The sequence below is a fragment of the Myotis davidii genome, unplaced genomic scaffold (assembly GCF_000327345.1).
Source record: "Myotis davidii unplaced genomic scaffold, ASM32734v1 scaffold98, whole genome shotgun sequence".
NCBI lineage: Eukaryota > Metazoa > Chordata > Mammalia > Chiroptera > Vespertilionidae > Myotis > Myotis davidii.
This window is the reverse complement of record NW_006294654.1, coordinates 511306-537687: the sequence shown is the minus strand read 5'-3', so window position 1 is coordinate 537687 and position 26382 is coordinate 511306. Positions and strand designations below refer to the sequence as shown.

The following is a 26382-nucleotide window of genomic DNA, read 5'->3' as shown; positions in this document are numbered from 1 at the left end:
GCCAGAGGGATGTCTGATTGCCATCTTAGGCCCAATCCCCCGGGGAGCAGGCCTAAGCCAGCAAGTGGTCATCCCCCGAGGGGTCCCAGACTGCGAGAGGGCACAGGCCAGGCTGAGGGACACCCTCCTTCCCCCAAGTGCACAAATTTTTGTGCACTGGGCCTCTAGTATAATATAAAACCCAGAAATCATGAAGGAAAAATCTAGTAACTTTGACTACATAAAATATAAAAAATTTGGCATGGCAAAAATAAATGTATCAAATTTTAAAAAATAACACATTTTTTTTAAAAGTGCTAATTTCCTTAGCTAGAAAACCGTAACTCAACAAAAGACACAAACAGCTGTTTTCAAAATTAGAAATGCATATACCCAATACACTTATGAAAATAGGTTCCATATTACTTATAAAGAAATTTGAATCAAAACCACAAGATAACATTTTTTCATTTAATAGAATTTAACATTTTTTAATAGTCAAGATTAATGAGAATGGATAAACATTTAGTATTTACTATTGGTGGGACTATAAATTGGTACTCAAAGTAGAGAAGAAATTTGGCAAAGTTCATTAAATTATAAAATTTATAGTTTTTTACTCAACAATTCTACTTCTAAGAATTTATATAATAATTAAAAATATACCCAAATAAATGAATAAAGAAGTTCAAAACCATTTTTTTATAACTATGAACACTCATAACAATATGAATGCCCATCAAAACAGATTATGTTAGTTAAAGGATAGTATACTCACATAATTCAATACTACAGGCTGGGGAAAAGTAGGTTCATATGGAAAATCCCAAAATAAACTCTGTGCTCACAACTGTAAATCTACTATTGCCCCATCCTGTATATCACCATAAAAAAGAATAAGGTAGATTTGTGCTAACTGGAAAATATCTTTAAGGTGTGTAACATAGGTAATTATAATTAAAGAATACAGATTCAGAACAGTAAGTGTATTCCCACTTACATAAATTTTAAGAACACAATATATATACTTGTATGTGCACATACACACATGTTTGTATGTGTGTGTACTAGCATATGCCATAAACATTTTAAGAAAACTAGAGATGCAATGGTTAATAGTGTTATCACTGAGGAGAAAAATTAGAGGCTGGAAAAGTGAAGATAGGTAGACATCACTTTTCTTTATGATATGCATTTTTTACTTCATCATTTGCTCTTTTAAAATGTAGTAATTTTTAAAGGTCTATTCATAATAAATTGAGTTGTTTTTACCCTAAATTTCTGGGGTTGTTAAAATACTATTTGTGAATTCTTTTTAATTTTTGCTTTTGTTAATTTTGTAAATAACATTACCTGAAATGGCTTGACAGGGGCATGTACTTCAGTTGCAGGTGTGGGTTTTGGAATGCTTTCAATCAATTCCAAAATTCCTTGAAGCTTTTTATCTGAGATTCGCAAAGAAATCAGTGGTAACTTTCCAAAAATCTTGAATCTATTTCAAAAAGAGAGGAATCACTATAAAGCAATTTTCATTCTGATTTAAGTGAATTAATTAAAAGGATGAGACTGTTTCCCTTAAATTATCCAAAAATAATCAAATGTGATTTTATCACTAAAAATTATCCACCGTCCATGGACAAACTATCCCATAATCTCCACTAAAATTTACATTTGACCTATTGACCAGTCTCATTAGATAAAATAATCTCATTATTTTTCAGAAGCTTATTTTTTAATGTTATTATGTTTATTATCTCTTTATTATTTGCCAAGGACAGTTAACAATGACTATTTATCAAGTGTTAATTACATGATAGGCATTAAGGAAAGCACTTGATATGCATTATGCTAAATAGTCTCACAACCCAAGAGGGAGTCAACTTATTTCTGTTCCCTATTTCGTATAAAGTTCCCATATGTATATAGTTCTTATCAGGAAACTAAGGCTTTAGCAAGTTCAAATAACTTGTCTAAGAGATTATACATCTAAAACCAATTTTAAAAATCTGACCTGACTGAAAAGGAAAAATTACATGATCATATAAATAGATCCATGTGACAAAATCCAACATACATTCATAATTTAATAAAAAAACAAAAAACAAAAAAACTCTCAGTCAACTAGACTAAAGGAGAACTTCCTCAACTGGAAAAATCATCAGTTAACATTATACTTAGTAGTGAAGAAACTCAATGTTTTCCAACTAAGATTAGGTATAAAGCAAAGATATCCCTCTCATCATTCCTTTTCAAGATGGTACTGAAAGACCTAGCCAATGCAATAAGGAAAGAAAAGGAAATAAAAGCCATATAGATTGGAAAAGAAAACATAAAACTGTCTTTGTTCAATGATGAAACGTGGCCTATGTAGAAAACCCAAATAATAAAACAAAAGCAAAATTAAATAAAACAAAACAAAAAACTAATAGCCATGGAACTAATAGCCATTATTGTAAGGTTGCAAGATACAAACTTAACATACAATAGTCAATCCCTTTCCTATAAACCAACAACAAAAAAGTGGAATTTGAAATTAAAAACACAATATTATTTATGTTAGTGCCCCTAACAGAAATACTCAGGTATAAATCTAACAAGATATATACAAGATCTACAGAGAAAAACTGCAGAATTCTGTGAAGAATGAAATCAGAGAACTACATAAATACAGACACTCCATTTCGTAAGTAGGAAGACTCAATATTGTCAAAATGTCAGTTCTTCCCAAATTGATCTGTAGATTCAATGCAATCATGAACAAAATCCCAGCAACTTATTTAATGAATATTAACAAAATAATTCTAAAATTTGTATGAAGATGCAAAAGAACAGAATAGCCAACACAATATTAGAGGAGAAGAACAAGGTTGGTAGACTGACACTCCCTGACTTCAAGACTTACTATAAAGCTACAGTAAATAAGACACTGATACTAGTAAAAGAGTAAACAAATAGATCACTCAGCCAGAATAGAGGGCCCTAGAATAGACCTCCAAAAATACAGTCAACTGATCTTGGACCAGGCTCCAAACGCAATACGATGGAGCAAAGACATTCACTTTAACAAATGGTGGTGGAATAACTGGACACCTACATGCAAGAAAAATGAATCTAGATAACAGACCTTAACCCTTCACAAAACTCAAAATGGATTACAGACCTAAATGTAAAACAAAAAACGACAGAACTCCAAAAGATAAATTCAAGAAAACCTAGTAGACTTCAGACATGGCCATGACATCTTTTTATACAAAGGCACAATTCATGAAAAAATAAAAATTGATAAACTGGACCTCATTAAAATTAAAACTTCTTGCTCTATAAGAGACAATGAGAAACCACAATGCACTTATTAGAATGACCAAAATCTGGAATATTGACAATACCAAATAATGGCAATGGTGTGAACAGCAGGAACTCTCATTCGTTGCTGTTGGAATTGCAAAAAGGTGCAGCCACTTTGGAAGAAGTTTGGTGTCTTCTCACAGAAGTAAACATTATTTAACCATAGATCCAGCTACTGAGCTCCTTGGTATATACCCAAAGGAGTTGAAACTTATGTCCCCACAAAAACCAGCACACAAATGTTTATAACATCTTTACTCATAATTTCATATGAATGAAGCTTATCCACATAAACTTTATATTCTAACTGTATAGTCAAAACCTGGAAGCAACCAAGATGTCTGTCAGTAGGTGACTGGGTAAACTGTGGTATATCAGACAATGGAATATTATTCAGAACTAAAAAGAAATGAGCTATGAAGTCATGAGAAGACATGGAAGAACTTTAAACGCATGTTAGTAAGTGAAAGATGCTAATCAGAAAAGGCAACATATTGGTCTTAGCTGTTTTGGCTCAGTTGGTAGAGTGTCAGCCTGAGGACTGAGAATCAATGAAATATGGTATTGCCTTAGCTTCAGAATTACTAAGAAAATCTATTACCACGTGAAACAAATACATACTTCGGCATCCTTATATCCATGAAAACCATGGCCTTAGAGAATTCCACATTGAAGTGCAAAGGTACCAAAATATGCTGTGTAGATACATTGAGTTTTCGTGCTTCTTTCCAATTATCACCTAATTATAGAAAACAGTATATTTAACACATGTGTAATTTGAAAGACACTAAACCTAAGATTATTTTTAATACTTCATAGTCACACACTGCGTGATATGGGGAAACCTTCCCACCCACATCAGGATAATCTTTAATACCACATGCCCAGGTACACACACACAATTGGCAGGTAAATTCTTTTCCCTTTCACATTTTACTTCTGCTGCTTCACAAGACTGCGTTTTAATAGGAAAAATGCTTATAAGAAACAACAACATAGTTTTAATCAAATCTATTGCGCATTCACTGGTAATCACTGCAACCAGCCAGATACTTTACCAAAATCCCAACATGGCTCTAAGGCAGTGGTTCTCAACCTTCTGGCCCTTTAAATACAGTTCCTCATGTTGTGACTCAATCATAAAATTATTTTCGTTGCTACTTCATAACTGTAATGTTGCTACTGTTATGAATCATAATGTAAATATTTGATATGCAGGATGATCTTAGGCGACCCCCATGAAAGGGTTGTTCGACCGCCAAAGGGGTTGCAACCCACAGGTTGAGAACCACTGCTCTAAGGCAGTAACGACTAAAGTAGGGAAGATCGCAGTTTTTCAGTATTAACTCACAAAAGCTGACATTTATTCAAGATTTATAACTGGTACCGTTCTAGGCAATGTTTAAACTTGCACTTAATTCTCACAATGATGTATAACCATCTCATTTTAGAAAACTGAGACACAGGAATTTATAACTTGCTTATGGCCAAAAGGCTAGGGAGTAACAAAAGCTGAAATTTACATCCAGGTCTAGCAACATTCACTGCAGTGTTACAAGTCTAAATTTTCAATAAGGCAATGCTAAGTAACTGACAGAGTAGCCTTAGAACATTAGATAAAAATCATGGATTCAGCCCCGGCTGGCATGGATCAGTGGTTAAGCGTTGTCCTGTGAACCAGGAGATCACGGTTCTATTCCTGGTCAGGGCACATGCCCAGGTTGCTGGCTCAATCCTCAGTAGGGGACATGCAGGAAGCAGCCGATCAATGATTCTCTCTCATCATTGATGTTTCTATCTCTTCCTCCTTCTTGTTTCCTCTGTCTGAAATCAATAAAAATATACATATTTTTTAAAGGTCATGGATTCAAATGCCCAAAATATTACAGGTAAGTGAAAGAAAAAACAGGATATAATACATGTCATGTTAAAAACGCACTCAAAATATTCCCACTCATAAGCAACACACAAGCATATTCCATATACTCATAGGTACATACATTGAAAAAAACAGCAAAATGATATGCAGTGGAATACATTACATACATGATCTCATTTGAACCTAATAATTCCGTAAGTCAGATAAAATCCTCAGTCAAGAAAAACCAAGCAAACAAAGGATTAGATTCTTGGAGATAGATAATAAAATGGATCTTATGACAATTTTTGAATTCTACATATATTGAGATAAAAGACATATTTCTTCACTTCTCAATTTACAGGTAAAAAAATATGATATTCAGAGTCTGTATTTCAGTATTTATCAAAAGAATATATGACAATCACAGAAAGTAACCTAATGTCAAAAACCTTTGCTCAAAAAATACTTTTTTAAGAATAGTTAATGCTTCTCAAAAACATTCCAAGGAATTCCAATACTTTTCTCAAAAACATTCCAAGGAATTCCAATACTTTTCAGACAATAATGATGTATTTCAATTTTTTTCACAAGCATCTCAATATCTTAAATATAAGTATAAGCTAATGGGCTTCAAAAACTAGTGACCAACATGTACCAGACATACCAAAATTTAGTAATTTATTTACTGAAAAAAATTTATGAATTTTCTATAAATAATTTACATGTGCCACCCACTATACTCCTTTGACACCAACTGGAATATGATAAAAAACAAAAACCAATTTCATTACCCTAAAGCAGGGGTCCTCAAACTTTTTAAACAGGGGGCCAGTTCACTGTCCCTTAGACTGTTGGAGGGCCGGATTATAGTTTAAAAAAAACTATGAATAAATTCCTATGCACACTGCACATATCTTATTTTGAAGTAAAAAAACACAACGGGAGCAAATACAATATTTGTATTTGCATGTGGCCCGCGGGCCGTAGTTTGAGGACCCCTGCCCTAAAGCAAATATAGTCAGACAAATAAAACAAAAATGTCCCAGTCCTATATAAACTAACATTTTTAATAACTAATTACTTCAGGTTCTCTATTGCTTCTCCTTTCATTAGTTAGCTCAGTTAATTAAAATGTGACTATATACACACAGAGAGATCTCTAAAAACAGTCACCAATCTACCTTTGTTGAATTACCTGAATGTTTACTAACACCAAGGAATTCAAAAGCAATATAACACAGTGGAAAGAGGGCTCAAATTATCAGGGCTCTTTCACTATTCTTTAGTAGCTCCTGACAAGTGAATTTTTGGCTCTTACGACTAGGTCTGGATCAGAGACTCCTGATTAGTACAAAAGAATGAATGGGGTAAGTTATGCTTAAGATAGGGATCCACCTCCATCTCGCAGTGGCTATTTACGGCTGGGGATGCCTACGCTGGTTTCATTCACTCTTGAGTAGTCTCTTCTGATTATTCCACTGTGTAATACAAATATTTTTTAAAATGTGTCAATGTTTTCTAATCTTATGCAAATATTGGAGAACACTGGTCTAGATCAGGATTTGTCAATATCAGCAGTACTGGAATTGGGGCCAAATTAAGTCTTTGTTGACATTCCTCTACATTTGATGTTTAGTAGCATCCCTGACCTTCATCCACTAAATACTAGTGGTGCCCTGACTGTCCGTGTGTTACAACCAAAAATGTCGCCAGACACTGACAGTATCTTTTGCGAGGTAAAATCACTCCCAGTTTAGATATTACTCTTATCTACTACATACTTCTAATTAAAAAATATGGAAGCTCCAACATATTTAGAATGAAGGTCTTCAGAGAAACTGTCTAAACACCTAATTAATGACTTCAGCAAAATGAACAATACATAATGCACTGTATACTTACCAACTCTGCTGTAAAGCAGCTGAATGCTTGTAAGGTGAATATCAAAGGAATCATAAGCTCTACGCATTATCTCTTCAAGTCTGGCCCCACCTTGTTTCATATCTGGTAATTGTGAACGACTTTTGCTTGTCACCTTGAAGTTAATTTTAAAAGTTTAGATGGTGCAAAATACTCCAAAATGAAAAGATCAGGTTTTTATCTTTCAGAATATAAAAAGTTAACTGGGGAGGATAAACTCACAAGCTGACATATAAGGCTATTAGAAATGTCTTTAGCAAAGGTTGGTGTGCTCAATGGGTAGAGTGTTCACACACCCACTGAAGGATCGCAGGTTTGATTCCCCATCAAGGGCACATCCCTCGTTTGCAGGTTGGATCCCAGCCCCAGTTGGAGCACCTGTGGGAGGCAACCAGTGGATGTCAACTCTCTCTCACATCAATGTTTTTCTCTCTCTCTCTCCTCTTCTCCTCCCTCCTCTCTCCCTTACTTCTACTCTCTCTAAAAATCAATGAAAAAAAATCTTTGGTGAGAATTAATGAAACAAAAAAAATAATCTTTATCCATGACACATGTAAGAAGAAGGTTAGATATAAAATGAATTTTTATATATTGTTATATTTCCTAACTCTTTATATTAAAAGAAGGGAACCAAGCTAGTTCTGGAGAATAATACATCTAAATTATTTTAAAATCTGATATGAAGCCTTTTTATTAAAAACAAAAAGGCTTATAAAACATTTCTTTGGCATGATGACAGGTATTTAAATAGTTTTATAATAAGAACTGAAAGTCCAGGATTAAATATTAGGACAGCTGAATTTTATTCCCAACTCTGTCATTTATGTGACCTCCAGAAAGTTATATTTGTATCTCCCCTTTCTTGATGTACTATGCACACTACTTTTCTTTTTTCTTTTCTTTTTTTTAAAATATATTTTATTGATTTTTTACAGAGAGGAAGGGAGCAGGATAGAGAGTTAGAAACATCGATGAGAGAAACATCGATCAGCTGCTTCCTGCACACCCCCTACTGGGGATGTGCCTGCAACCAAGGTACATGCCCTTGACTGGAATAGAACCCGGAACCCTTGAGTCCGCAGGCCGACGCTCTGTCCGCTGAGCCAAACTGGTTAGGGCTACTTTTCTTTTTTCACATAAATATCTTGGAGATCACTCCACAGCAATATATCAAGATCTTACATACCCACACACACACACACATTGGTATATACACAAATATATATGTATATAGGTTTTTAAATAAAACTATATATATACAGATAGGTTTTATATAGCTCATGTGTACACAATCAAAATTCAGTATCTCTCTTTGAAAGGTAATGACTTTTAAGCAAAAAATTAAGCAAATTGCCTAAGATCACAAAACAAGATTAATATCCTTACAGCTGACCTTATGCTCTCTCAACTATAACAGACTGCCTTGAACCAATTCCATAACCACATTAAAATATGAATAATTAGCTGTATAAATATTATAACTGTAAATTCAGCAGTTGTCTATACAATTATCAACTGAAGAATAAAACATAGAAAAACGGAGAATGTCAAGAAAAGGCACATATTTGTTAGAAAGCCAGAAAGAGCATTCTAATATTATCCATCCTTCTTGGGTCTTTAAATAGTTACAGCTATTCCTCTACATTTAATGATATAGAGCAGTGTTATCCAATAGAACTTTCTACAATGTTGAATTTGTTCTCCATCTGTGCTGTTTAATACAGTAGCTACTAGACACTTGTGACTATTAAACACTTGAATGTGGCTAATGTGACTAAGGAACTAAATTTTTATCTTACTTTATTTTAATCAACTTAATCAACCATATATAGTCAGGGGGTACTATATAAACCAGGGGTGGGAACAGCCAGCCCGCTAGCCACATAAGGCCCATGAAATCATATGATCTGGCCCTGTCAAGGTATTAGGGGTGACTTAATTGAATATTTGACCAAATATAGCAGGTTAATTTTTAAGTGGATAATTTTGTATTGCCCACAAATTATGTTATAAATATACAAATGGGTCTTGGCAAAAAAAAGGTTCCCACCCCTGAAGAGTGCAAATCTGGAAATACAAAAAAAAAGTATTCTCCATTCAAAACTAAGGAAGGCCCAGCCTGTGTGTGTGGATCAGTGGTTGAGCATGGTCCTATGCACCAGGAGATCACAGGTTCGATTCCAGCTCAGGATACATGTCCAGACTGCAGGATTGATCCCCAGTATGGGGCGTGCAGGAGGCAGCCAATAGATGTTTCTCATCGACGTTTCTCTCTCTCTATCCCTCTTCTTCCCTCTCCCTAAAATCAATCAAAACATATTTTTTAAAAAACTAAGGAAGAAAAATATACATAAGTGGATAGAACTATGTAAATTAGGTAAATGCAAGACAACCATCACTCAATTAGGATTATTTAATAGAAATTAAAATATCAATATCTAAAGTTATATACATACAAAAATTCAGAAGGACAAAGATTATGTGATTACTTCCAGAACTCCCTCACACTCTCTATATTGTAATTAATCCAGTAATAAACTTAAATTGAAAAGGAAATCAACTCCTTAGGCATTACTCTCAAATTCTACATATAATTGTAATTCTTTGGTTTACCTCTGACCTGTAGAGTTCAATTGTTCATTTTGCTTTTCGAAATGTAAGAAAACTACCTAATTAAATGAAATCATTTTATTCACCAGAAAAGATTTCTCATAAGTCTAAAAACCAATATACCAAATCAAACTGTCTTAAAACAAAACATATTTTAAACAAAGAAATACCCTAAGTACCATATTCCAAGATAAATATTATTAATATATACCTTTAAATGACCAAGATCCAAAAGAAGCAGATTTGATGTAGGGCTGAAAATTCCATCTTGTGGGATAATAACATATGAAGCTTTCAAATTAATTCTGAGATCAAGAACTTTCTGTGTTTCAATAATATACAGTAGACCTGCAGAAATTAAATCTTCACAATGAGTATTTTACACAAATTACTCAAAAAATAGTTATTAAATGAACTGATAGCACAATCTTAAAATAATGTGAAATAAGAATTCATTTTAAAATGACTTTGAGCAAATTATTTTCAATATCAAGTAAAAGTATTTGTTAGTTAATATATACACTCCTAATTAAATATAACTAAGTACAAAATTAAAATTCTTCAAATAAATGTTGTTTTTAAGCCCACCCCAAAAAAACATTTTAGGTAATATTCAGGAGATAATATATCTAAAAAAATTAATATTATGAAACATATATTCATAACCCCTATATTAGAATCTATATAATTCTTTCTAAATCATGAACTTAATACAACTACATCTACCATACTGAACAATAATTCTTTATACTTATGACATTACTGGGACGAGAAAAATCCTGGGTAATTAAATCACCTCAACAAAACCATATGTGAAACAGAAAAGGCAACAAAGCAGAGTTATCCATTCCTCAGATATTTCATTAACTTGAGGTGTTTTATTCTAATAAATTTAATTCATTCACTTTCATGTGATTTATATACCAAACGAAACTATTTTATGGTCTCAAATCTAGCATGAGCTATTAAATCTAAAATTATTATCAACTATCAAATTGTAATGACCCCATGAGATAAAATTCTGTAAGCAGCTATTGCATCAATTTGAATCAATAAACAATGTTAATTTATAAAGTTTAGGACATCTGATATTCAAAAAGAAAGGGACCTTAGTTCACAAAAGAACAACAACAACCAAACACACACGAGAACTATGATGAGGATCAGATATTTTTAACAAATTCTGAGAAAATAAAAATGACAATAGCACACTAATATGTAAAATTCTGAATAGCTGGATTGAAAAAATTTAAGTGATGTAGTTTATTTAATGTGTATAACCTTTATACTTCAATCAAAAAATTTTGTTCAGAACAGGTAGAGGCTAGAAAACATCACAAGAGAACTGAAAGGCAAAGGGGCAGTAATTAAACCAAAAAGACCATTGCATGAAGTCCTATGATTTTATAAAAGAATTCAAAGGCCAGTTTCTGTCAAACACAATTTCAAAAATCCCAACAAAATTTTGTAATTAACTTGAATGTAGTTAATAGGTTTGACCTGAGTGTAAGGAACAATTGTTATATCTGCGTTTAAATTTAAGTATAAAATTAGTTTCAATTAAACTGTATCTAGTCTAGAAAGAAACTTAATACATTACTAACATCAGCTTTAAATGCCTAAGAGTTTAGTACAAGATTCAGTATGTAATACTGGCATTTTTACCTGTTGCTGTCTTATCACGAAATTCTTCAAGTTTTGTCAAAGTCGCTGAAGTGAGCTGTGCTAGATTTACCTCTTTTGGAGGTCTGAAGAATTCCACTATACTATTCACTGTTCTCTGGGAAAAATAAGTATCATTAAAATTAGGCATAAAATCAAACCAAATTGAAATATATTAAAATTTAGAAATTTAAAAAATGCTTACTGCGTCATATATTATTTCTAAAGGTTCAGCTTCTATGATACACCTTTGAGCAACAGTTTCATCTAATGGATTTGTCTCAAATGTAATCTGGAAAAGTGATGCAGCATTATCCAATGAGGACAGAAGGCGGGGTTTTGTTGAATCATCTGGTAGGCCAGTAACATGAAAGGAATCTATTCTGGTTTCAAATCTGCATGAAAAAAGAATAAATATTAGCAGTAGATATACTTTGTGCTCAAAAGACTACCATTAAAAATTAAAAGAAAACCATGAATGGGAAAAATTGAAAATATTTTATGTGTTAAGAGACTTATATAAATAATATAAAAAGAACATTTACACCTCAGTAATAGAGACAACCTAATTTGAAAATGAGCAAAAGAACTTAAAGATATTTTTCCAAAAAAATATAGTGACTAAGCATATGAAAAGATGTTCAACTTCACTAGCAATCAGGGAAATGGAAATGCAAATAAAACCAATGAGACTAGTTTATACCCATTAAGATGGCTATAATCAAAAGGAAAAATTAGTGTTGCAAATGATACAGATAAATTGGAAACCTAATACACTACTGGTAGAGATGGAAAAGTCTGGCAATTCCTCCAAAGGTTAAGCAGAGTTACCATGTGAAACAATTTACTCCTAGATATATACTCAAGGTAATTTAAAACTTAATGACACAAAATGTTGTCCATGAATATTCATAACATCATTATGCATAATACCCAATAAGTGAAAATAATCCATTACCCATCATCTGATGAATGGACAAAATGTGGTATATCCATATACTGGAATATTATTAGGGATTAAAAATGAATGCTATACCATGGATGAACCTTGAAATATGGTTAGTGAAAGACAGACAGAAAGGCCGTATTACATGATTCTGTGCATATTAAATGCCCAAAACAAAGTCTTAGGAATAAAGTAAATTAGTTATTGCTGACACAAGGGAGTGAGGCAATGAGGAGTGACAACTTATGAGTATTAGGGTTTCTTTTTTAGGGTGTAAAATGTTCTGGAATTACCTGATAAACATAATAATGTAATGTGGCATACAGTGTCAAAAACAAATGAATTGCACACTTTAAATGGATGAACTGTATATGTGATTTTATCTCAGTAAAGCTATTTTTTATTATTTTTAAAATCTTTATTGTTGAAAGTATTACATGTTCCCTTTTTCCCTCATTGACCCAGCCCAGCCCACTCCCGTGCCCCCACCCAAGGCCTTTACCACCCTACTGTCTGTGTTCCTCGTTTTTTTTTTAATTAACCTTTATTGTTCAAAGTATTGCAGATGTACCTTTTTTCCCCGAAGTAAAGTCATTTTTAAAAACAAAAGTGAGCCGAAACCGGTTTGGTTCAGTGGATAGACCGTCGGCCTGCGGACTAAAAGGTCCCAGGTTCGATTCCAGTCAAGGGCATGTACCTGGGTTGCGGTACCCCCCAGTGGGGGATGTGCAGGAGGCGGCTGATCGATGTTTCTCTCTCATCGATGTTTCTGACTCTCTATCTCTCTCCCTTCCTCTCTGTAAAAAGTCAATAAAATATATTTTTAAAAAAAGTGAAATACATTTCCAAATAAACACCAAACTATCAATGTTGTTTCTTCTTTGTATAATGTGGCTTACTGAGATTTTTGTATTATCCTTTAGTGTCCTATGTTTCCTCAGCATGCACAGTGTTCTACTGAATATGTATTATTTTAATAGTTATAAAATATATATATTACTGAAAAAAATCTAAGTTCCTAAAAATACAAAAGGATATATTAAGCCATAGTACTCTTTGGAAAATACGGTAAAATTGTAATCTATCTTCCAATTTCACAGTGAATTTTTTCTTACAGATAAAAGGTAATAACCCAGCCAGCATGGCTCAGTGATTGAGCATCGATCTATGAACCAGGAGATCATGGTTCGATTCTGGGTCCCCGGGCACATGCCCAGACTGCAGGCTCATCCCCAATAAGGGGTATACAGGAGGCAGCTGAAAGATGATTCTCTCTCATCATTAATGTTTCTATTTCTCTCCCCCTCTCCCTTCCTGTCTGAAATCAATAAAAATATATTTTTTAAAGAAGATAAAAGAAAATAAATGAATACTTACTTTATTGCTTGTGCTCCTGGTCTTTGTACAACCCAAGTGCTAAATTCTTCTACTACAATATTTAACAGCTCACGTTTTTGTTGTTCTTCTCTTAGAATAATAGACATACTTTTCAAGTGCATGTACAACTTCATGGCTTCAAACTAGAGTATATTCAGATGAGTAAAATTAAATACACACACATATGTATGTATATCAAACACTCTTATTCATATCCTATTCCCATAATTTATTCTTTCCAAAAACCAAAAAACAGTTTAAAAGCAACCGTAATAGCTTAAAGATTCACCCTATAACATTACAAAGTATGGGACAATATTTATCCCTACCTTGGAAATTAAAATAAAAACAATATTTATAGACCCAGAAGAAAATCACAGAACAAGTCAGTAATTCCAAAAGGATTAAAAATATCTTTCAACAGTGAGATATAAGCCATCAAAACCTTACTGATTTTGGCAAGGTTGGGTCAACTGCTGTTTCACTATAGCCAATTGCTTCATAGAGTAAAGTTTTTTCTTCAGGTGTCAAGATTTCTTCAAGACCTACAAATTATAAACAAAGTGTTCTTGTTTTTAACTGATAACAAGATAAAACTAACCCATAATTTAGATGCCTTTAATAAATTAAATGTAAATTTTACTCTTTTGATAATACTTCTAAGACATTATAATCACAATGTTAGAATGACATTGGCAATTTTAGAAGGATTATTCTCCAAAAATATAAATTTCTAAATACTGGTATAAACCAAGAGCTTACAAAATGACGAACTGTATTTAGCACTGTGCTAGGCAACACACCTAGCACAAAAAGTAAGTAGTACTAATATCATAATTTCCCCCAGTTTTACAATTAATAAAACTGAGATTCAAAGAGCTAAATAACTTACCAGAGACACAGTACTAATAAGAGATAGATTCAGTATGTAAACCTAAGCCCCTAAGACCTCAATGCTTTAATCTTAAGCATTTGGTTAGAAAAATCTTTACAAGAAATCAATAAATAAAAATTTACAATGGTTTATACACTTCTGAAATCTTTATTTATCTGTTATTGTGCTATATGCATTTACCAAATTCCCTGGGCATAAAACTCTTTTGTGAACACTAGTAAAATAATAAAATTATTTAATTTTTACTAGTCATATATTTATAATGTTTTAGTAGTAATTTTATTGATAACAAGAATAAAGTATGTGTCATATGCATATATACTTATAATATTTATTTAATTAGAGAGAGAACTTTCTGCAAAACAATTTTCATACCTGATGATTAACTACATTACCATACTTGATGATTAACTGCACTACTATAAAATAAAATGAACATACTTCCAGGTTTAACATCGGGCTGCTGCTCTATAGTTTTTGGTTCTGACCAAGTCCACAACCAGTTAAACCATCCTTTATTTTCCTCTGAATCTTTTGTTCCTTCTTTGTATATCCTGTATCCAGCTTTCTTTACCTAAAATATATAAATTTTTAATTAAATGCAAATTATCCTTTAACAATCTAAAGAAATATAAGCCTGACATTTCCAAAACCTGTTTACTTGAGTAAATGCAAACATTCTACAAACTGACAACAGAATAAAGTAATTGCAATATTAGCCAAACATAAGAATTTAGTATTATAAGGCAGTTAACCCCACTGTCTTACACAGAAAGGTAATTTAAAAGAAAAATCAAATTGGTTTTTCATCTTCATATTTACTCTGAGTATAAATCCAATAACCTAGAAATAATATTTTTCCAACAGAATCTGATTTAAATGAATGTGGCAAAACATTAAATCAAATTTTCTTATAACAAACACAAAAAAGCAAATTTGAACCTGTTTTAGGAAACAGTATATTACAGCACAATACTAATAATATCACAGCACCTGTCAAATCTCTATGGACTCTAGATTTGTTTTTACTAACTGAAAGATAATCTGGAATTACCTCAACTTCTGCCTGTTGTCTCACTATAGTTATATTAAATACATCCAGAGTCTTCTCCAACTCCTGAAAAATATAAAGGAAAATGTATTTACATAAACAATTATAAAACAATTATAAATAACTTTAGTATATATAACCTGTCAAATGGCTATACTAAAGATATGATAGAAAGCAGAAAACAGATCATGCATCAACATAATATTCCTGGTTAAATTCTGAGAAACAATGTCAGCTTGGAAATTAGTAATGATATAAACTTTTTGAACAAAGAAATCTTACATCATGCATATGAGTTACAACTCCATAAGATTTACAGATATATACTAAAAAGATACCAAACATGCACTGTTTAAAATGATTTTTATCTGGATTTTAACTGTACGCAAGGGTAAACACAGTGTCACTTCCAACTAAAAATACAATTTATAAAACCTTCATATAATGTGCACAGTTCCTATGCCATCATTAAGATGCTTCAAGTAGATCTAGACACACTTAAAACTTGTTTTTAAATTTTTCAAAGCTGTTGTGGCTATTAAAATAAGCTGATAAAAGCTAAATCTCTCATCACATCTCCATACATTATTTCCATGATTACATTTGGGAGTTTCACATGCAAAGAATTTTTTTCCCAAAGACAAGCAACCATGACCCACTAATATCTAGAAAACAACTTAGGGTGCTACTGTCCAGCAGTCTTGGAGGATTTAGGTTAAGGTAAAAATGGCTTAAGTATGGAAATCTGTAACCAACCCAAAGACCTCTAAAAACTAAGCATTTATATTAGTCTTGGTCTAGAAAAAGTCTCCTACCTCAAAAACAAAAATAAAACTCAATCTTTAGGAGTTGCAAACTGGATCAGAACAGTTACATTAATTTCAATAAGTTAACTCCTCTTAGTGTCCTTAAGCTGTACTTCATCCATCTGTAAAACAGTTCCTTCTAGAATATACCACTGTAATGCTAAAAGATAAGATGACGAATACTTAGAGAACTCCCAAGATAAATAAAGGTAAAGTTGCTGGTAAAGACTAGAAATGCCAAAGGAATTAAAAGAAAAAGAGCTCTATCTGGGCAGAAAATTCATATAAGAGACAGGACTGAGGCAGAACTTGAGGTTATAAGTAAAACTGGAAAAGCAAAGATGAGGAAAGGCAAAGGAAATACATGAGTACAAACTTGGCTATAAGCATAAGCAAAATATATATGATAGGAAATTGTATTTGATTAATGCACAGTTAGATGGTTTACACAGGGGAAATGCAGTGGTGACATAACGTAAGGCTTTGGAAACAACAGAGAACTTGGAATCAATGTACAAAAACATTTTAGCCTTTGAGGTTAAAAAATTTTAATATATAAAAACCCTGGTTGTAATGACCAGTAATGACCAAGATTTGACCACCCGGAAGTCAGTCCTGCAGTCAGCGCTGGGTTGCCATGGCAAACCAGTGCTGACTGCTTCCATTGCAGGCATGGTGCTCCAGCACTGACTGCTGAGGGGGTTGGCTGTGAATCAGGGCCAGAGAGAGGCCTGAAGAGAGAAGCAGGGACTGACCCGTTGCCTCTGTGGCAGCTTTTGATTAGCAATTGCTTCTCTCTTTCTCTCCCAGTCTGGCCAGCAGCCACGCCTCCATTTCTCTGCAGGCCTCCACCAGGGCTGCTGATCAGCCTGCCTTTCTGATCAGGCCCTGTTGATAAGCCCAGAGACGCTGACTGGGTAAGAACTGACCAATCAGAACCAAATGTGGGTGCTCTGAAGAACCAATGGCTACCTAGGAGGCAGAGCTTCTGACACTTATTGGCATAAAAACTGACCAATCAGAACCAAATCTGGGTGCTGTGGGAGCCAATGGCTGCCTAGGAGGCAGAGCTTTTGATGCTGACTGGCATAGAAACTGACCAATCAGAACCAAATTGGCCAGCAGAGGAGGGCAGTTGGGGGGCAAGATCAGGCCAGCAGGGGAGGGCAGTTGAGGGCAAGATCAGTCCGGCAGGGGAGGGCCATTGGGGGCGAGATCAGGCCAGCAAGGGAGGGCAGTTAGGGGTGATCAGGCTGGCAGACAGAGGCAATTAGGGGTTATCAGGCAGGCTGGCAGGTGAGCAGTTAGGAGCCAGTGGTCCCAGATTGCGAGAGGGATGTCCAACTGCCAGGTTAGGATGTCCTAAACGGACAGTTGGACATCCCCCAAGGGGTCCCCAATTGGAGAGGGTGCAGGCTGGGCTGAGGGAACCGCCCTTCTGTGCATGAATTTTGTGCACCAGGCCTCTAGTGTCTTAATAATATAAAGCTTCAAGTTATTATTTGCATGAACCCAAATCTCTCCAGATTCAGAATAATCTCATCTTCCAAAAGCTCCCAGGAGAATAACACCAAAGCTTCTATCACCCAACTGAGTTTAAACAGGAGTAAGAAAAAAATATAAGTAAAAGAGAGAGAATGGTTTTTGAGGTAGGAGACTTTCTCAAGACGTAGGCAAATATAAATGCTTAATTTTTAGAGGCCTTTGGGTTGGTTACAGATTTCCACAATTAGAACAAATAATGAGGAAGTCCCTAAAGACTTAGAAGTTTTAAGGCAAAAAATATTCAACTATTTTTTAAAATGCTAACCTCCAAACAGCTGAGAAGTTCAACAGGTGGCTTCTTATTTATTAGTTTTTTCTTATAGAGTTCTTTATATTGCTTCATTTGTTGCCGATGATCGCTAATATGTTTCCATGACCACATCCGTAAGTGGGGGCAAACATTTACTTCAAGAATACCATGTATAGCATAAGCCCACCTAGTTAAAAAACAAAAACAAAAACCCTACACTTAACACCCTCAAACCAACAGTATGAAATAAACTGATATTGCTTCTACTCTAACATATATAACTATCATTCAAAGAATTTGAAAATGGTATATAATGTGAGCACCTGCTTTTTCCCATCATATTTGTTTTTACAGTAATTAATATTATCTTTCCTAAGTGAAAATAAGCAAAATCTTTAAATTTTATTGCAATAAGTATGTCTCCAGAAAAACTATTAAAATATTAATGGGCAAACAGCACTTTAGTCCCATGAATAATAATTAAAATAGTCAACTGAAAGAGTAATTGCAATTTCTAGAAACTATGCAAGAGCTTAATAATGTAATGACAAGACTTTGAATTTCAAAAAGGGGTAGTACTTTATATACACTCATAACCTTTTCAGATTTAACACGTTTAATGTGTATAAAACAAAAATTTGAAACTTTTAAAGACATGCTAGACAAAAAACTGGAATATGGTTCAATAATTCAAAAAATACAGTGAATAAATGTTATTCTAGTACTCCAGTTATAAATTCCATTATAAAGAATCCCTTAAGTAATTTATAATTGCAAATCAAACTATAGTTTGTGTTGGTCTTTAGAGTATCTTAAAAAAGTCAAGAAATTCACTTTTATGTTATATTCTTAAAATCTTTTAAAAAGGCCCTAACCAGTTTGGCTCAATGGATATAGCATCAGCCTGCGGACTCAAGGGTCCCAGGTTCGATTCCGGTCAAAGGCATGTACCTTGGTTGCGGGCACATCCCCATTAGGGGGTGTGCAGGAGGCAGCTGATTGATGTTTCTCTCTCATGGATGTTTCTAACTCTCTATCCCTCTCCCTTCCACTCTAAAAAAATCAATAAAATATATTTTTTTAAAAAATCTTTTAAAAAGTTTTAGTTTGAGCAAATCCACTTATGGAAATTTACCTGAAGAAAATGAAAAGACTACATCAAAAAGATATATGCACCCCCACATTCACTGCCACATTATCTACAATAGCCACGACATGAAGACAACCTAAGTATCCACTGACAAAAGAATAAAGAAAATATGGTAATATATACACAATAATGGAATATTATTTAGCCATAAAAAAACTTGCCACTTATGACAACATGAATAAACCCTGAGAACATTATGCTAAATGAAGTAAAAGAAGGACAAAAATATATGATTTCACTCATATATAGAATCTTAATGTGACAGGAAATGAGCTCATAGGTATAGAAAATATGTTGGTGGTTGCCAGAGGCAGGAGTTTGGGGTGAGCAAAATGGGTGAAGGGGGTCAAAAGTTACAAACTTTCAGTTATAAAATAAATAAGTCATGGGGATATGATATACAGCAAGGCAACTAAATAATACTGCACTGCATATTTAAAAGTTGCTAAGAGAGTAGATCTTAAAAGTTCTTATCACAAGAAAAATTTTGTAGCTCCATATGGTAGGAATGGTAACTAAGGGTGATAATTTGAATCATTATGTTGTACACCTGAAACTAATATAAAATTGTATATCAATTATACTTCAATCTAAAAAATTTAAGACATTTTACCATTCTCTGGCATGGCCGTGAACAGGTACATCAGGTTTGAACTTCCTATATGGCAGATTTTGCGTCATCATATCAACTGATTCAAGAAGCTCCATAAGACTGAAATACTGAAGGATGAAAAAAATAAAGCTCTTACATGTTTCAGATTTTTTCCAATTATTGAAGCTAAGTTAAACTTTGTAAAGGAAATTTTACCACGTAACTATGAATTTTTAAAAAACATAAATAAATTGACAAATAAAAGGGAACCAGAAGCATAAATATGAAATACATATAACAAACTGGCCTTTGCCCAAGGGGAGGAAGGTGGGAGTGACTGGACAAAGAAGGTGAATGTAATAGCTAAAGAACACATATGCATACCATGGACACAGACAATAATTTGGTAAAGGCCAAGGAAGAGGTAGGCAGAGGAGGATGGAGGGGGGCAAAGGTGGGGGAAATGAATAATGTCAACATTAAAAATTTTTTAACAAAAAAAAATTTTTAAAAGGAAAACATTTAAAATCTTAGTTCTATTTTTATCAAACTATAACTCACAATTTAAAATACCATTTAAAAAATCACCTGTGGTTTATTAAATTCAATCGCTATGTCATGTAAATCAACATCCAATTTTATCTTGGGGGCAGAAAAGTCAAAATCAGATCGGCGATTCATCTGAAGTTTGGCTTTAGCAGATATGGGGCGAAATACTGGAAAATAATATAAATTTTAATAAATTAAACTGAGTTACATTTCAAGAGTTTCATAGTACTAAAAGGATCGAGTTGAAAATACTGATTTTCATGTCTTATATATTCTTTTACAGTTCCATATTTCCACAATGCTATGATATGGTCAGATGAACTGTCATTTAATCAGTGAAAAAGTTTTTATATTTTTCTATCTATAATTCACATTGTTGTCTGTAAGCCAAAAAAAGAAATAATTTCAGGAAGGATAGTCTATGGTTAACAACATTGTCAGTCGAGTTATCCATCACCAATCAATATTTATGGAGTGCCTTAAGGATTGAAGAAATAGCACTCTTTTTCACTGCATATTTTAATAACTTATTTCTGATTATTAAAATACTACATGTTCATTTCAGACTACTTAAAATCAGAAAAAATAAAGAAAAAATTTAAGTACACATTTTAAAAATAGTAGGTCACACTATAGACTGCAGCATCTAGCCTTATTAAATTGTATTTGCCATGTTAAAATGTCTTTAAGAATTATCATAGCTTTATTAAACAGAGAACTCACAATTTATTAACAATCACTCTTATTGGACATTTTTCTTTCCTGGTTTTGATATATAGCCAAAAGCTCCCCAACAATGAATGACATATATGTTTTCTTTTGCATATGTGTGTGTGTGTGTGTGTATCACAAATACATTTAATTACATGAGATATTAACATGAAAAGGCACAGTTACATCAACAATATTCATTTAAAATTTATTAATAAATAAATTAATAAAATAAAATAAAAATTGCAATTTTTACTTTAGGAAACATACTTACCAAAATCATAACCTTCTGGAACAATATTTTCATCAACAATGCCATTCCTCAAGCTGTCCTATTAAAAGATAAATTGCTTTTACTTATATTAATGACAATATATCTTTATCTGACAAAATCTTATTGTATGCAAATGAAAAAGTTTAAAGGCAATTTATAAAAAATTAATAACTCAAACTTAGGAGGATTTTGATAAAAGAAAATATTAAAGTGGTATGGATAATAGTTCATTAAAGACAATTATCTCATAAAAGAATACCTTAGAAGTATTAAGATATATGTTTAAACATGTTTATATATAGGCACATATACAAAATATGACAAAATTCAATACCCACTTATGATTAAAACTCTCTGTGCCAAAGTGGATATAGAGGTACAATTACACTTGAACATAGTAAAGGGAATATATGACAAAACCACAGCTCATATAACATTCAACAGGAAAAGTTCAGAGTTTTCCTCTAAGGTCAGGAACAAGACAAGGATGTCCACTGTCACTACTTTTATTTAACACTAGAGGGCTGGTGCAGTAAGTCGTGCATGGGTGGGGTCCCTTGGCCAGGCTGGCAATTGGGGCCAACTGAGGATGGCTGGCCAGGCGCGAGGGACCGTGGGAGGTTGGCCAGCCACGGGAGGTTGGCTGTGGGAGCGCACTGACCACCAGGGGCAGATCCTGCGTTGAGGGTCTGCACCTTGATGGTCAGTGCGTGTCATAGCTACTGGCCAGACATCTGGTTGTAATGATCACTTATGCTTTCATGTAAGTATATATAGTAGAATACACAAATTTAGTAAATATGCAGGACATAAAAATCAATATACAGAAATCGGTTGCATTTCTTATACACTGGTAACAAACTATCAGAAAGCAAAATTAAGGAAATAATTCCATTTACAACTAAATCAAAAAGAAAAAAAACTTAGAAATAAATTTAACTAAGAAAGTGAAAGACCTGTACACTGAAAACTGTAAGACTTTCCTAAAAGAAACTGAAGACACAAGTAAGTGGAAAGATATTCCACACTCAAGACTGTAAGAATATTGTTAAAAAAAAAAAAATCCATACTACCCAAAGCTATCTACAGATTCAATGCAATCCCTGTCCAAATTCCAATGGCATTTTTCACAGAAAAAGCACAATCATAAAATGTGTATGAAATCACAAAAGATCCCAAATAACCAAAGCAATCTTGAGAAACAAAAACAAAGCTAAAAGTATCACACTCCTTGATTTCAAGCTCTATTACAAAACTGTAGTAAACAAAACAATGTAGTACTAGAATAAACACAGACACACAGACCACTGGAACAGAATAGGGAGCCTGGATAAGCCCATACACATATGGTCAATTAATTTACAACAAAGATTAAATTTGGGAAAACTGGATAGACACATGCAAAATAATAAAACTGTACCAATATCTTACACCATAAACAAAAATTAACTCAAAAGGGATTAAAATTTGAATATAAGACCTGAGACCATAAAAATCCTAGAAGTAAATATACATGGTAATCTCCATGACATTGGTCTTAGTGATGATTTTTTGGATCTGACACCAAAATTAAATGAAACGAAAGCAAAAACAAGAGAGACTACATCAAACTAAAAAGCTTCTACACAGCAAAGGAAACCATCAACAAAATAAAAAAACAATCTACTGAATAGGAAAAAATATTTACTATTCATATATCTGATAAGGGGTCAATATCCAAAATATATAAAGAACTTATACAACTCATAAGTAAAAAAAATAAACAACCTGATTACAAAATGAGCACAAGTTCTGAATAAACATTTTTCCAAAGAAAATATACAGATGACCAACAGGTACATAAAAAAATATCCAACCTCACTAATCATCAGGGTAATGCAAATCAGAATACAATATAATATCACCTAATACCTGTTAGAATAAGAATTATAAAAAAGACAAGATATAACAAGTATTTGAAAAGATATGGAAAAAAGGAAACGCTTGTGCAATGTTAATGGGTGCAACCACTATGGAAAACAGTATGGAGATTCCACATAAAATTTAAAATAGAACTCCATATGACCCAGCAATTCTACGTCTGGATACTTATCAAATAAAACAAAAACACTAACTCAAACAGATATGTGCATCCATGTTCACTGCAGTCAAGATATGGGAACAACCTAAACATCCATCGACAGATGAATAAATAAAGAAAACGTGGTGTGTATATATATATATATGTAACAACATATCATTCAGCCATAAGAAAAAAGGAAACCTTTCTATTTGAGATAACACAGGTAGACTTTGAGGGCAGTACACTAAGTAAAACAGATGGAGAAAGACAATATTGTATCTAATATGTGGAACCTAAAAAAAAAAAAAAGACAAACAAGCTCATAAATAAGAGAACAGATTGGTGGTTGCCAGAGGCAGGGGGTGGCAAAATGTGTGATAGGAGTCAAAATGTACAATCTTCTACTTATAAAGTATTTATTTTACATACAACATGGTGATTTAACATACAACATGGTGACTATAGTTAATAATACTGCATTGCATTTGAAAGTTACTAAGGGAATCTTACAAGTTCTCATTTTATAAAAAAAACATTTTGTAACTGTTATGGTGAGAGATGTTAACTAGAATTATTGTGGAAATAATTTTGTAATATATACAAATATCAAATTGTTGTACACTTGAAACTAATATAATATTTTATGTCAATTATTAAAAAACAAGGTGTGTGTTTATACATGGATGTATACAGGTACATATAGTCACCTATTTTCTGTAAATTCTGCTAATTGATTTTGCCTGAAAAAAAATGACCACTGACTTCAGTACATTAGGTAAATGACAATGAATAAAACAAATGTGTATATACACATATTTTTAAAGAGTTACTTACCAAAGAATCATCGTAACTAGTAAGATAAAACATCCGAGACTTCACATTCCAATAAGCAAAAAGGTTATCCAATCGGATTAACTAAAAATAAATAGTTCATTATTTGTCTCATTTTCTTTGAAAGATCATAAACATATGCTATTTTCAGAAGCCTCAAATAATTGAGTCATATAACAGAGTTAAGCAAGTAAACAGTTTTCATAAATCCATATTATATATTACATTAGCTTTTCTAAAAGTCTCTTTTGTCAACTCAATGAGTAGACAAAATATAGTATTTATTTATTTTACCTTACGAAATAGTTTCTCAGTTTCATCATGTAAACATGGAGCCCAGTTTTGATCAGTTGTCTGGAATAAGAAAGGCAATAAATGTGTCATTTCCAAGTGCTATGTGGCAGAGTGATAAATCCTATCAATTACTCCCTACACCAATTTCCCATGAAAATGTCTTTGAAAGCATTCAAAAAATAACTGAACCACAAGTATCTGCTTTCAATGAGCTCATTATTGATTGAAAAGCAAACACATAAAGAAACAATTACAATCAAGTAAGTGCCACTACAGAGGTTAAATATACAATACTGGGAAAATACAGTAGAAGCCTTCAAACCATTATTTTTAAAAATGGAGGAAGTGATGTCTAACCTAATATATAACATATGAATAGAAATTACTGATTCTAAGGTCATGGGGAATATTATTCATTCTAGAAATATATGTGAACATCTGACATGTTCAGAGAAGTAAAATGGCACAGTGTGGCCTAAAAACATAATGTAAAACAAAGAAAAGAGTTGAAATCAGATATCTAACCTGCTATCAGATTACAAAAGGATTATAAACGATTTGAAGGCAAAACTATGGACTTTATTATAAAAGCAATAAAAAGCCCCTGAGGAGAATCAAGATGCTTATTTAAAAAGACGGTTTTCACTTTTTTTTTTTGGTACAGAACTAAATTAATTAGAACAGTGGTTCTCAAACTTAATTATGCAACAGTATCACATAGAGGGCTTTTTAAAACATGGATTGCTGGGCCCATTCCTGAGTTTCTAATGGAATAGGTCTGGGCTGGGGAACAAGTTTTCAAGGCCCTGCAAAGGTGATGGTCAAAATCACTGCTGTCACAGTCACCAATAGCCTTCACAATGCTAATTACAACAGCTAATTCTCCGTCCTTATCCATCCTTATTTTTCAGCAGAGCATTTGAAATTTTACCCCACCCAACATTACTGAGTAACTTTTCATTTGGCATTTCTTAGAGTAGACCATGTTTGTTTGTTTTTTTAAAAAAAGTCATACACAAAAAAGTAATGAATACAAAAGCAAGCATGTAAAGAATACAGCAGTTAAATGGAATGAATTATAAATTACATGTGGCAACTTAGATGTCAAACACATTGTGAGGAGAAAAGGGGAACTTAATAGAAGAATCACATAAAATATTTATGTAATTTTTCAAACCCTATCAAATACTATATATAATTTTAATGGCTATCTACACTAACAAAAGAGAAACATGGTAATTGGCGTATGACCGCTACCCTTTTCATTGGCTAATCAGCAAGCTATGCAAATTAACTGTCAGCCAAGATGGCGGCTGGCAGCCAGGCAGCTTGAAACTAACATGAGGCTTGCTTGCCTCAGTGACGGAGGAAACCAATGTTCCCCGCCTGGGGCTGCAGGCCTCTGAGCCGGCAGCTTCAGAAACTCTGTAACAAATACCACCGGACTTCAGCCAGAAGATTCGCAACATTGTATGCAAAGGCCAGAAACCTACTTTCAGCCGCGGAGGCCTAAGAGCTGGAGCCAAGCCTCAAAGCTAAAGATAGCTCAGAATAAAAAAAAGAAAGAAAGAAAGAAAAAAAAAGAGCAGTAGGGAGCTTCAGTCAACCGCCAGCCTGAAAACAGCTCTCAGCCCCTCACCCAGACTGGACAGGCATCCCCACCCTGATCCAG

The 26382-nt window shown here is 33.3% G+C and overlaps 1 protein-coding gene across 9 annotated transcripts in view; it reads right to left on the bottom strand.

Moving 5' to 3' along the window:
- The window catches only part of VPS13A (vacuolar protein sorting 13 homolog A (S. cerevisiae)), a 185645-nt gene that overhangs the window by 118893 nt on the left and 40370 nt on the right, over nucleotides 1–26382 (bottom strand). For 6 of the 9 annotated variants that reach the window (XR_001514783.1, XM_006769015.2, XM_015567378.1 and 3 more), the window contains 16 exons: nucleotides 24711–24770; nucleotides 24420–24500; nucleotides 21524–21581; nucleotides 20578–20705; nucleotides 20011–20117; nucleotides 18263–18434; nucleotides 15650–15712; nucleotides 15037–15169; nucleotides 14151–14245; nucleotides 13701–13843; nucleotides 11583–11772; nucleotides 11381–11495; nucleotides 9927–10063; nucleotides 7088–7220; nucleotides 3946–4063; nucleotides 1333–1471 (listed from right to left, as the gene is read on the bottom strand). Coding sequence is in view for 8 of the 9 variants with exons in the window: in XM_006769015.2 (XP_006769078.1) it covers nucleotides 1333–1471; nucleotides 3946–4063; nucleotides 7088–7220; nucleotides 9927–10063; nucleotides 11381–11495; nucleotides 11583–11772; nucleotides 13701–13843; nucleotides 14151–14245; nucleotides 15037–15169; nucleotides 15650–15712; nucleotides 18263–18434; nucleotides 20011–20117; nucleotides 20578–20705; nucleotides 21524–21581; nucleotides 24420–24500; nucleotides 24711–24770 (1872 nt within the window). In the remaining variant the exon portion in view is untranslated. Of the gene's footprint in view, nucleotides 1–1332; nucleotides 1472–3945; nucleotides 4064–7087; nucleotides 7221–9926; nucleotides 10064–11380; nucleotides 11496–11582; nucleotides 11773–13700; nucleotides 13844–14150; nucleotides 14246–15036; nucleotides 15170–15649; nucleotides 15713–18262; nucleotides 18435–20010; nucleotides 20118–20577; nucleotides 20706–21523; nucleotides 21582–21943; nucleotides 21952–24419; nucleotides 24501–24710; nucleotides 24771–26382 lie in introns of those variants that run through there. The other 3 variants (XM_015567382.1, XM_015567380.1, XM_015567381.1) reach the window with 3 other exon arrangements.